Raw genomic sequence first — 12,193 nt, 5'->3', positions numbered from 1 at the left:
ATGTATCCCGAATTGTATAAATTTATTATTTTTTTATCTACACGTATATAAAAATGTAACCTTTGCGTTTGTGTGTACATCAAAAAATTTGCAAAATAAATAGGAGAACTGGAAGACTAATAATGGCAGTTTCTATAATTTTAAATGTTTTTTCTGTTTATCTTTGTGTCTAAAATCGCATCAAACCATAACCACTAAATTGAGCGCAATGGACTAACAATATATTCACAGTCCTTGATGTTTGTACTTCGTATCTTGACTTAACATTTAGTTCAAATGTAGTAGATCTCTATTAAAAGTTACTAGAACTTTAAGTCGCCAGTAATTTTTCTCACATATCATGACGTGTACGCGTAGCGGAGAATTTCAGTTTACTGGTATGCTTCGTAAGCTTTACAGATGGCGTTGTACAAATGACGGTATATTCTGAATCCACGCAAACTACGCAATCCACGGACTCTCAGGCACACCTGGTGTATATTTGCAGTCATACACCTATGTCATATCCAGCGTCAGAACAGTTTCTCTTCACACATCACTTTCGTGAACACACCGTAAACGTCAAGTATCAGACGTGTAATGAAATATGATCAATATATATAATACTTTTCTCTTATTCCTCCATTTAGGCAACTATGTGATCTTTGATCCAAGAAAGATATGTGTGAACTTTCGTGTAGACATTAGGAATTTCCGCCTTGGTGCACCCGTCTATGCCGAAACTATCGATACCCACTAGTTCCATAAATTTTCCGCTGGTCCTCATCAGAGGTCCGCCAGGGTCTCCTATGCAAGTTTCTAGTCTCGGATTACCGAGCGCGCAAATTTGACTTTCCTCAATTTCTACTTCGGCAAGTTTAAATGAAGACTGGCATCCCTGGAAAATGTATATAACCATTATATTAACTTGTTCGAATTTGTCATCAACTTGAGACAGCGATCTTCACAACTGTTGTAATGGTGTGTTCGTATAATGTAAAATTTCGCAATTTAAAATCATTTAGGATCTTTTATTTATCATGTAGATTTGAAACGATTAATTCGGTTCTGCGATAAAAATCGAAATTTTACACAACCGACATTTTTTTATTAATATCTCCAAAGGACTTACCAGTTGATCTACATAAAACAACTTGGCAGTTTTGATCTTGGTCGACGTCACGATGTTGTTAGCTGTTATTGACCCAGCGTTGTATAATGAAATGTCAACTATTGAATCCTTAGTAAAGTCAACAGAAGGCAAGCATATTGGTCGAATGAAATCTGAGAATGAAATTTGAAATACTTAAACAGGCAACAAATAATTATAGTTTAAATACTAAAAATCACGCCAAAATCGCACAAAGAAATTCGTTAATACTGATTCCTGACGATCCTGATGAGGAGAATGGAATAAAATTATTTAAATCGTGTATTGTCATCGGTTCTTAATAATTGTTCAAAATTTTTAAATGAATCGGACCGTTCAAACTCGAGTTCAAAGGTTCCGTTATATACATACAGATCAAGCTAATAAAAGCTTGGTAAAAATTAGATAACAAGTAACCGTATTCTCTAGATAAACAAAAGAAGATAATTAAACAACAACAACATGTACATTGTACATTACCTGTGTAGTTGACCATTCGGTCGAGTTTAACAAGAGCAATGTCATGTGAATAGCTTTTTGACGAAGTATTGAAGCTGGGATGGGTTATGATCTCCTGTACGGGGACGACTTCAGCATCGTTGCAGCCATTACCGCCGGATACGACGTTTACGCAGTTGCCTAGACGTACGTTTTTTCTGAAACCAGAACAGCATTGTTTGTCTTGAATATAACCTTACTTGGTTATCTCATCATGGGCTTAGCCGGTCGATATTAAAAGTTTGTAGAACTCTTCGTGGTAAGGCTCCGGCGGCTCCACCGCCATAACTATTTCTACCTAATAACAGCAGTGTTAAGCACTGCTGTGTTCTGGTTTGAAGGGTGCGGTAAGGGAGACATATTTTTCCGAGGCATTTCAGCTTGGACCTCAGATGCAACGGCGCATCTGTGGCCCCAGATAAGAATCTAATCCTATCTGGGGTTGATTACAGCTGTTCACGGAGAGCAGTAACCACTTGAGGTGGATTGTTTGCTCGTCTGCTACTCTTATGTTGTAAAAAAATACTAACAGTGTCCATCTGTCATCTAGCACGCAGTGAGCAGCGGTCAGCACGTATCTGCCGCTAATGAGGGTGCCAGCGTACCTCACTTTATTGATGCCGTATTGCTCATACTCGAGAGCTACCGTCCAGGGAAAGTGGCCCGTACGACTTTCTGGGCTACCTAAAAAATATGGATTTCAATCAATACCACGTAATGAATTAATTTAATCGACTTTAAAAAAGGAAGTTTACATTTTTATAGTTAGAGCTTGGAAACTTCTTTTTTGTTAACGAGGAGGATACCTTAAAATAGGTACCCTGTGTCGTGGGAGCGACACTGAGTTATGTGGGATTCTTACCGCACTTAAACTCCTCCGGTGACCGTTCTCGACGCTTCCTTGACTACAAACGCATGCAACCGGAATGCTCTAAGCATCTTGACCCGTCGGGCTCTATCCTGGTGAGCATAAAACTCGCTAAGCTAAAATCTAATGTGTGCGACGGTATGCGGCGCTCTTCCCGGGGTCGCTTACAGGGCCGTTCGAGCTCCCACTCTTGCCACCCGCGACCCTAGAAGCCCCCTTTTAGTCGCCTCTTACGACAAGCAGGGGATACCGTAGTCCTATTCTGGTCCCGAAACCATGCGGGCGGTTGGAAACTACTAATTTGTCAACATTAATGCATATTGTTCCACGGTACATAAATGATAAGCGCTATGAAGAAATGAAGTCGTTTCTATTGTTTATATGTTTTGATGTTTTTGTTTTTTTTTTTTTGGGGAACTTACTTGTTTTCCCTATCCATGATAGTACGCTGTTAAGCTTACGTTGTTTCATGTTCAAAACATTTATAATCTAGAACGGTTTAAAAAAATGCCATTATTATTCAATAACTAAAGTACATAACTATAGAAAGTAATTCTAAAACCATTTACTCTGTTAAAGAAAAATATAAAGGTATTTTTTTGTTTTAACGCAATCCTTTCAGAAAAAAGTATATAATATTGTTTTTAGATGGAACCTGTACCTGTAATTTCATTCGATTCTGTATCTACTCCACAGCATTGGGACGCAGGGTCTGGGGGTGCCAGAGACATGTTACACTTGCTCCCCACCGGCTCTTGAGTCTGATGGCTTGACCTACATCTGAAATATAATATAGCGTAATGTATCATAAAGAAATTGTTATATTCACTTATAGTTATGATGGCTTACATGCTTAAGGTTCGATCACCCCTGTGGTAAGGGAGACATACTTTTCCGAGGCGTTAACCCTCAGGGGTCGCGACGCTTCTGTAGCCGATCCCAGGTAGGAATATCTGATCTTATCTGGGGTTGATTGCAGATGTCCATGGGCGGCAGTAGCCACTTACCATCAGGTGGAATGCATGCTCGTCTGCTACTCCTATATTGCTATTCATGATGGTGATAAGATTACTGGACATGTTTCTTGAACAATTGTAACTTTACACCCCATCAACATAACGTTTTGAAGGTGGTAGAGCCCTTTGCGGTTCGACTCCGACGACGCCACCGCCACAGCTATTTCTGCCTCATAACAGCAGTGTTAAGCGCTGCTGGGTTCTGGTTTGATGGTAATGGAGACATACTTTTTCGAGGCGTACCAGTTTAATCCTCAGGGGTAGCAGCACATCTGTGGCCGATCTTAGGTAGGAATATCTAATCCTATCTGGGGTTGATTATAGATGTCCATGGGCGGTAGTAGCTACGTCTGCTACTTCAGAATAATATAAAAATACCGTGAACGCCACCAAGAAAACGTCATAACCTTATAATTTTTTCTGTATACGGTACCTGGGGTCTTTAGCCCACGCGCAGTTTTCTGTGGCAATCGAACGATACTTCGTCGAAGAAGGTGGATACGTTGACGTATAAGTTTCATCGGCGCAGCAGAACTGAAAATATTTTAAAGGTTTTCGTTAGATTATTAAATTTACGATTATACAATAGTTCCGGACAGTGAGATCGATTATTTTTTTTATGAGGTCATTTGCCTTTTACGAAGATATTTATGTTTTAATTTAGTAATGCCCACCAAATCATTAAGATTTTTAACAGAACTAAACGTTAAACCATTCGTTCGAAAATCGGTAACTTAAAAATGTAAATGACTCAACCATTTCCTGATAGTTGGAAGATGTGGAATGATTTGTCGATAAAGTTGTTCGATGTATGCGTGAGGGTCTGAGATGAGGCTGGGGGACCGGACCCCTGTAATAATCAGGGGCCACTGTAATCCAAGTACATCACCACCAACTGTATCATGTAAGAAATTTCGATGCTAATAAAAAATTTACTTGTTTGGTTTGCTTACCATACTACCTTCGCATTGCGCTTTATGGAGTGTTTTGGAGCCCGTGCAGTAATCAATTAAAGTGCACGTGCCTATAGCGCCGCTTGGGGTCGTACATAAAAGAGCTGAAAGAAAAAAAATATCGTTAAAAGTTTTTTATAATGTATTTTTTTACAATATACGAGTAGTAGTAGCAGACAAGCTCGCAGTCCCACTGATGGTAAGTGGCTAGTGATGCCCATGGACACCTAATCAACTCCAGATAAGATTATATTCCTACCTTAGGTCGACCATAGGTGCGCCGCTACCCATGAGGATTGAGGAATGCCTCGAAAAACCCCAACACCTACTTCTGCCTAATAAGAATAACAGATGTCCATGAGCGTTTACCATTTACCATCAGATTAACTGCATGCTTCTTCAATATTATAAATGAAACATATTAAAAATGTATGCAAGGATCGAAGAACTCGTATTGCTATATTTCATTTCGCAAAGTAACGGAACCAAGAGACATAACGGTAAAACCACATTTTCGCACAGCCGAATTTATCCAATATAAGTTGATCTCCTTGGTATAAGCTCCTACAGCAAGTACATTCATTGTAAAGCAGGACTCGTTTCAAACATATTATAAACCAGAAAATGCCATAATGATATGACAGAAAATTAAGAAGGATTTTATTTACAGATATTTTTAAAATTATGAAGAAATATTTTTGTACAAAAAAGGTTTGCATGTAAATGTGCAGTATTTTATTGATCCGGGTATGTGTATGTGTGTTGACGCATATATGGAACAATATTCAAATTTTTAAAGATAATTTAATTATATTATTATTTTCTTATTGTACTGGAACGAGGGATTTGACTCTAAATGAAGGCGATTTTTTATACAATATATAAGTAGAAAACTATCATGCAATCCACCTGATGGTAATCTTATATATAAAATTCTCGTCTCACAATGAAACGGCTTTACCGATTTTCACCAAATTTTAATGCATATTCAGTAGATCTGAGAATCGGCTACTATCTATTTTTCATACCCCTAAGTGATAAGGATTGTTCACCCTTAACATTTTTTTATTTATATGGCAACACAACGTTTGCCGGGTCAGCTAGTATACAGATAAGAATACATTCTTACCAAAGTTCGACAACATATGCGTTACTACCCCTGAGGACTAAGCTGGAACGCTTCGGATAAATATATCTTCCTATACTTTGATTCACATACATTGTAAAAAGTTCACGTTTAAGGATATAATATATATAATCCCGTTGTGGTTCTTTTCATAAAGAGTATTAAAACAGGTTTTGTAGAACTGTTTTGGTTTGTTTATCCTCATGCTGTCGCACATGAGATACACACCGTGATCATTAAGTTACACGAGGAAAAGGACTTACATTCATGCGGATTTTAGCCTCTAAGGGGCCCGCGGAATGCGAACGTTTTGCATTTCTTGATTTACGACTTATATTTCTTCTCATGTGAAAACCCAATATAGGTATGTTTTTATGTATCATTAAAGTAGCAAATGAGAATGCAGTCCACCTGATAGTACGTGGCTATTGCCGCCCTAAGTATGGTGGTCTGGTCCTTTGCGGATTGGCTCGGGAGGTACCACCGCCGCACCTTTTTAACCGACTTCAAAAACAGAGGTTTCTCAATTCCACCGTACATATGTTTTTTAATGTTTGTTCACAGATAATTGCGTCTTTTGTGAACCGATTTTGATAATGTTTGTTTAAAAAAGATATTTTCAATGTGGTCCCATTATAAGGAAATCAGGGTCTGATAATGGCAGATCAGAAAAATTGAGGGGAACTTTCAAAAATCATAGGGGCGACTAGTGCATTTGTATATTGCACAAGATTACAACAAGAATAATATGACAAGTCTCATTGGAATGTAAGGAGTCCAATCATTTACCAAGCTTAGTCTCGTTTCATACTATAAGTTTCCTCGTGATCCTATTATATTACAGTTCCAAACTATGAAGTTTCCTCATTTCCTATTATAATACAGTTGGCAATATGAAGAGCCAATGTTGCAACTTAATATGCCAAAGTTGGCATTTAGGTAAACTTGAGTTACTTATATTTAAGAAAGAGTAACAGGGTTCCGTGTAAATAAGAAAAACCCGCGAATTTCATGAATGTTTACACTTTTAAGTGTAGTGACATTTGTAAATGCAATTTTTAATCTCCGCAATGTTATTAATGATTAGAATGAAAAGTCTTAGGACCATAAACGAATGGTTGGGATTTAATGTAATTGATAAACTCCCTGAAATTGCGTGCATTTAATATGATATGATAAGAGTATACAATAGTGACACGATCGATGTGCCCTTAATGTTGGACGAACACGCAGCCTCTGATTTTGTAGCTCTTAGATTACTCTTAGAATTGATTCCAGCATAATTAGATTATATTAGATACACATACTTAAACAATTACAACAGTGATAACCCAGTGGTTAAGAAACTGATTTTATAAAGTTAGGTGCGTATTAGAAATTAATTATTACTTGCTTACGCGGTTAAGGAAAACGTCACGAGGAAACCTGCACGCCTGAGAAATCTTAAAGTTTTCAAAGGTATGTGAAGTCTACCAATTCATGCTTTGCCAGACATGTGCCCAGCAGTGGGACGTTTATGGGTTGGTGATGAAATAATTACAAACAGACACATGTAAACACACTGTACCTACCGACTCCCACACAAGTAGAACGTTTTCCACCCGCGCGGTTAGAAGTTGGATGGAAGACCGCTAGTGGTATTTTTTTTTGCGTTTCCATGTTTCATATGACTCATACGGCATGTTAGGACTTCGTCCCCGTTGTTGTTCACATCCACATCGAAGCAGCTTTCTAGAGAATCCTATTCTATGTAAGCTGATATTAGAAAGCTAAAATACCTTGAGTCTACTAAGAGTTCACTGACAGAATGTCACTGGAAGTTTAGTCGTCTGTGTTTATAATTTTATATTTAGGATACTTATATATAATTAGGTATAAAACTTACGCGGCTTCCAAGTAATCTTTATCGATTCGTTGATATCGTCTGGCTCGGCAGATTTACGTTTTAGCATCCCAAACGCACCAAAACATGCTAGTATCACAAGAACCGTTACGATTCTTAGGAACATTTGCCGCCACAGCCCATCGTAGAATTTATGCCAGCACTCTCCCATGGCGATACACGTAAACCCATGCGTAAACAAGCCAATGTATTAAACCGTGCACACTTTTACGCGTCTTCACTCCACCGAACACTAACACCGTATTCTCGAAGTCGTGTAACAAGTTACCGGCGGCCGGAGAAACTTAGTTGCGGTGAACAGGAAAATCGGGCGAAATGTGATGTTTCTGATACGTTCATTTTTCGAAATGCCCAACATGCGTCACCATGCATATGTTCTCGTGCATACCTCTTGGCTATATTTCTGTTTAATACAGATACGAAATAATGAATTATAGGGACAGCAGTGTGTATGTCATGTAAGCTGTTAGTATATTGTAATCCATATTCGTATACACCGGCTGTGAGCTGTCATGTCATTACTGGCTCGGTAGGACAGTTAAAATAATAGTGAAGAATTACATTAATTACATCTTTAATGTAACCCCCAACCCATGCCTCAAGAAATTGGTGGTGTGAAAATTAAAAATTCGTACATCAGAAAAGATAAAGTATGGGCTATCATTAACTTCCCTAAATCAAAACCTATCGAAGAATTACGACGGTGTTTTGGGATGGTAATTTTTTACAGCTCTCATATTCGATAAATGCACCATCGCAATCGGTACTCCATAATTATTTACATGGAACTAAAAACAAGGAAAAAACACCAGTCTTATAGTCACATGTTGCTGAGCAAGCGTTGGGGATATGTAAGTCGAGTGTATGCGATGCAGTCACGTTGTCGCAGCTGGTCATACATGCACCGTTAGCACTTCCGACCGATCCCTCCGATACATGTGTGGGGACAGTTTAGCAACAACAAATTAATAACGCATGGTCACATTCTAGTCCATTGAAATGTTACAGTTTTTGGTCCTTACCGCGCAAAACACACGACGCAATTTTACTTTTTGAACATCCGGAGACTTCTAAGAATTCGACCTATCACCTATGACGCCCAATGAAGGATAAAATTGATAAATTAAAAAAGTTTTTTTTATTCAAATGTGACTTATGAATGTCAAAATTGTACGTATCTGGGCAAGGAACGGAATCTTTGTACACGATTTTACCCACTTTGAACGGTTAGATCAATTCAAAATTTATCATTTTTGTTTCAATTATATTCCTTGAAGAGCTGGCTCCGTTTTTTGTGGATGCAACTATTACCAGAAAATGTAATAATGCCATAACCAATGACATATGTGACAATATACGCTGTTTTATCTGTCATTGATTAATCATCTGTCTGCCATGGAATCATGTTATTAACAAGGAGTTTTAAAATCATGCAAAAATAATAATGCAATTGCTTAGTATTAAATTTTTTTTCCAAATGAACTCGTTCGATTCCCGGCTAGGGAAAAAGATATTTTAAAAAACTAATGATGCAGTTTTAGTTTTTATCAAAATCGGCCTCGTAACTCCTTTCTGCATTTTTCGCTAATCCTCATAGTTTCGGTTTTGGCCCTGAGGGCCCGTTTTAAAAATTCACCCTGTATATAATGTTTTATCAATAATTTGAGTTTTTTATGGCTTTGAATACAGTTATTCAATCTATTTTTTTCCTACCAGAGATAGAAATTTGACAATGTCTAGTATGAAGAAGATACCATTGTTGATCTTTAATAGGCTAAACAGTGGATAGATTAATTATTAATAACTATCGATACTTTTTTGTCTTTTTGTCATTCTTAAAGATTGACAATATCCACATTAGTATTTGGGTAATAAATACTTTTCATAACAGACCTAACTAATGGTTTATGAAACAGGTTTCTTGTTGCTATTGATTCGTTTTTCCTCATACTTCAGATGAGGAAAAGGAGTCCGACAATAATCTCAAGTACTGGTATACACGGACTTTGACCTTTAAGGGGGCCCGCGGTTAGCGAATGGTTGGCCTGAGTTTACAAGTCAGATTTTTTAAATGACGGGAAACCAGTATTGCGTTTATCATCATAATCATCATCTTTATTACCAAATGTTTATTGTCGGGATTGGGAACGGATCTCATTCGATTTCCTTACGGTGTTTACATATTCAAAGAACCTGGTAAATAATTTGCAAACAATTAGAATAAGAGCCGTTTGATATTATTGGAATAAGTGTAATTGATGTGTGCGAATAAAAATACATAGGTACCTATTTTACTTAATTGTAACAACAATTCATTACATCATAACATAAGTTACGTAAGTAAGAAGCCACAAACAATTAGAATAAATAGTCTATTGCAACAACAATAGTTTAATAATTAATTAAATAAATATGTCAACACTAAAATTAAAATAAAAAAATCAATTACATCATCATCATCATCAACAACCCATTATTGTCCCACTGCTGGGCACGCAGTCTCCTCTCATAATGAGAAGAATTAGGCCATAGTCTTGGTAGACTTAATATACCTTTAAGATTTTTTTATATAAATCTCGCAGGTATGCAGGTTTCCTCACGAGGTTTTCCTTCACCGTTTAGCAAGTGATAATTAATTTCTATACGCACATAACTTTGAAAAATCAGAGGTGCTTGCCTGGGATTTGAACCTCGTACCCCTCGATCGAGAGGCCGAGTTTCTTAACCACTAGGCTATCTTAACCACTGCTTGAAATCAATTACATAATTTAACATAATTTAAATGCCACAGGTAACGCCCAAGCTGCAGGACACTGTTATTATGTATACGGGTATTTACGGATAGCAAAACACCACAGGAAAATTCTGATTAGAACTACATTGAGACTAAAATAGAATATTCTTATTGCACAATGTCATATGGGAAGTCTAAGAGGCCGCCTAAACGGTCAATTATATTGTGCAATATTGTAAATTGTCCAATATTATTCACCATTTAGGGTTAATATTGAAAATTGCGAATGATTGAACGAAAGTTGGAGCGAGTTTATTTTTTATTACATCTTGTACTGCAACGCAATCAGTATTGCGCAATATTTTTACTATTTTCAATCAATACAATTCTCCGACTGAACTCGAAAACATTTTGCAGTTCGTATTATTGTGCAAAATTTTTTGCTCGTTTGGATTTAGATCGTAATAAAAAGTATTGTACATTGTTATTGTAGGTCTAGGGGCTGCCTAACACTAACGAATGCAATAACAATTGTCACGTATTTCCCAAGCAGATGTTTGCCAAACATATTGTACATTTATCCTTATAACAGCAGTGTTAAACGCACGCTATGTGCTGGTTTTCTATAAGCGAGTATAAGATATGATAAGAAAAATATAGGAAACACGATAACTGTGTGATCGTGTAGAAAAAAATATTACTAGCTTCATATGCAACGAATTTACAGGGGTCATAAATGGGCTGAATTGCTTCGAGAAAAGAATGCTACGGCCGTGCCGCTTTTTTTGGCTTTGGCTCGACTTGGCGGAGGCACTGCCGTGCCTCCAGATTGGTAAATATTGAAAAATAAATAAATAATGTTCAATCCATTTCAGTCTATTATTTGGTAAGTAATGTATTTTAGTGATCCAAATGAAAATAATTTACAAGAATTATTTAATTAGAATTAATCATTAAATATAAAACAGTATACAGTTATATCCACACTGATCAATGTAGGTACAGTCAATGACATTAGCATCTGTGGGTACAGTTATTTTTTAGAATGTTTCCCAGGCGCGCAGCCTTCCTGATTTTGATACTTTCATATTATTACCTACAATTCTAAGTTAATAGCTTTCGGTTTTGTTAATCGCAAAGCATCTAAGATTTAAGTGACGTCAGACGGTCAAGAATTGCATCGATGACCGATACGTTTACAAAAACAAGGATCGCCATATAAGAAACGGCTATTTTGTAGTGTATTCTCTCCATCTATTGAAACGTAACAAGTAGAAAGTTAAAATTTTTACAATACAATTACATACCACTATTAAAATCGAAGATAGGTCAATGCACATTTGAAAAGTGGCAAATGAAATACGGGTTAACCGCATGAGAATGCGAAATATGTTTCTCTTTTTTGCGCTTTCATTTAGACGTGCTATCCTACTTGCACCTTTTACAGGTTCGCCGCGTTGAGTGCCACCAAAACGCACCGATTGTTTTGTTAGTAACCTGTCTACGTTTTTTACTAGTGGTATATAAATGTTGCTATGATAACGAATACTAAAAATAAAAAAAAAAAATGAAAATTTGATGGTACGGAATCCTCCATGGGCGAGTTCGACACGCACTTGGGCAATATTTAATATTTATTAACATTAAAGTATGAAGTACACGTACCAGGCTCGTGCGGTGTCCTAGGGTCATAGCTAGAGATCAGCCTTTGCGGTTCGGAGAAGGTATTTTTTTTGGTGGACTTTTGTTGTGAGAGCAGCCCACACGCTCCTAAAACTATTAACACCACAATAACCATTGAAATCCTAATCACCATTGTCCGACACAACCTTGCGCAAAAATCGTCGCAAGTGCAACCCTCCATAGCGATTGGTTCTTGTTTACGCGAATGTATAAATGTAACACACTACGCGTCTTCACCTCACAAGATACGAAATCCGTGTCCGTACGAAGTATAAAGTCACCG

At 37.2% G+C, this 12,193-nt stretch overlaps 2 protein-coding genes across 3 annotated transcripts in view; one reads left to right on the top strand and one right to left on the bottom strand.

The window, feature by feature from the left end:
* Positions 1–12,193, top strand: part of mim (missing-in-metastasis) — a 286,624-nt gene that overhangs the window by 211,218 nt on the left and 63,213 nt on the right. The window lies entirely within an intron of this gene.
* Positions 4–12,183, bottom strand: LOC140755228 (phenoloxidase-activating enzyme-like). Of its 2 annotated transcripts, none has more exons than XM_073090453.1 (8): positions 11,893–12,183; positions 4,465–4,568; positions 3,945–4,045; positions 3,157–3,275; positions 2,158–2,311; positions 1,610–1,785; positions 1,112–1,263; positions 4–877 (listed from the first exon to the last, which is right to left on the bottom strand). In XM_073090453.1, exons 1-8 carry the CDS (start codon positions 12,089–12,091, stop codon positions 626–628), a joined length of 1,257 nt encoding a protein of 418 aa, XP_072946554.1. In that variant the 5' UTR covers positions 12,092–12,183; the 3' UTR covers positions 4–625. The 2 variants fall into 2 exon arrangements, with proteins under 2 accessions (XP_072946554.1, XP_072946555.1); XM_073090454.1 differs by lacking the exon at positions 11,893–12,183 and adding an exon at positions 7,476–7,751.

This window comes from Epargyreus clarus, unplaced genomic scaffold (assembly GCF_041222505.1).
Source record: "Epargyreus clarus isolate Ecla_fem2 unplaced genomic scaffold, WU_Ecla_fem_2.2 ptg000032l, whole genome shotgun sequence".
Taxonomy (NCBI): Eukaryota; Metazoa; Arthropoda; class Insecta; order Lepidoptera; family Hesperiidae; genus Epargyreus; species Epargyreus clarus.
Note: the sequence above shows the minus strand (reverse complement) of the source record. Positions and strands in the feature narration are given on the sequence as shown.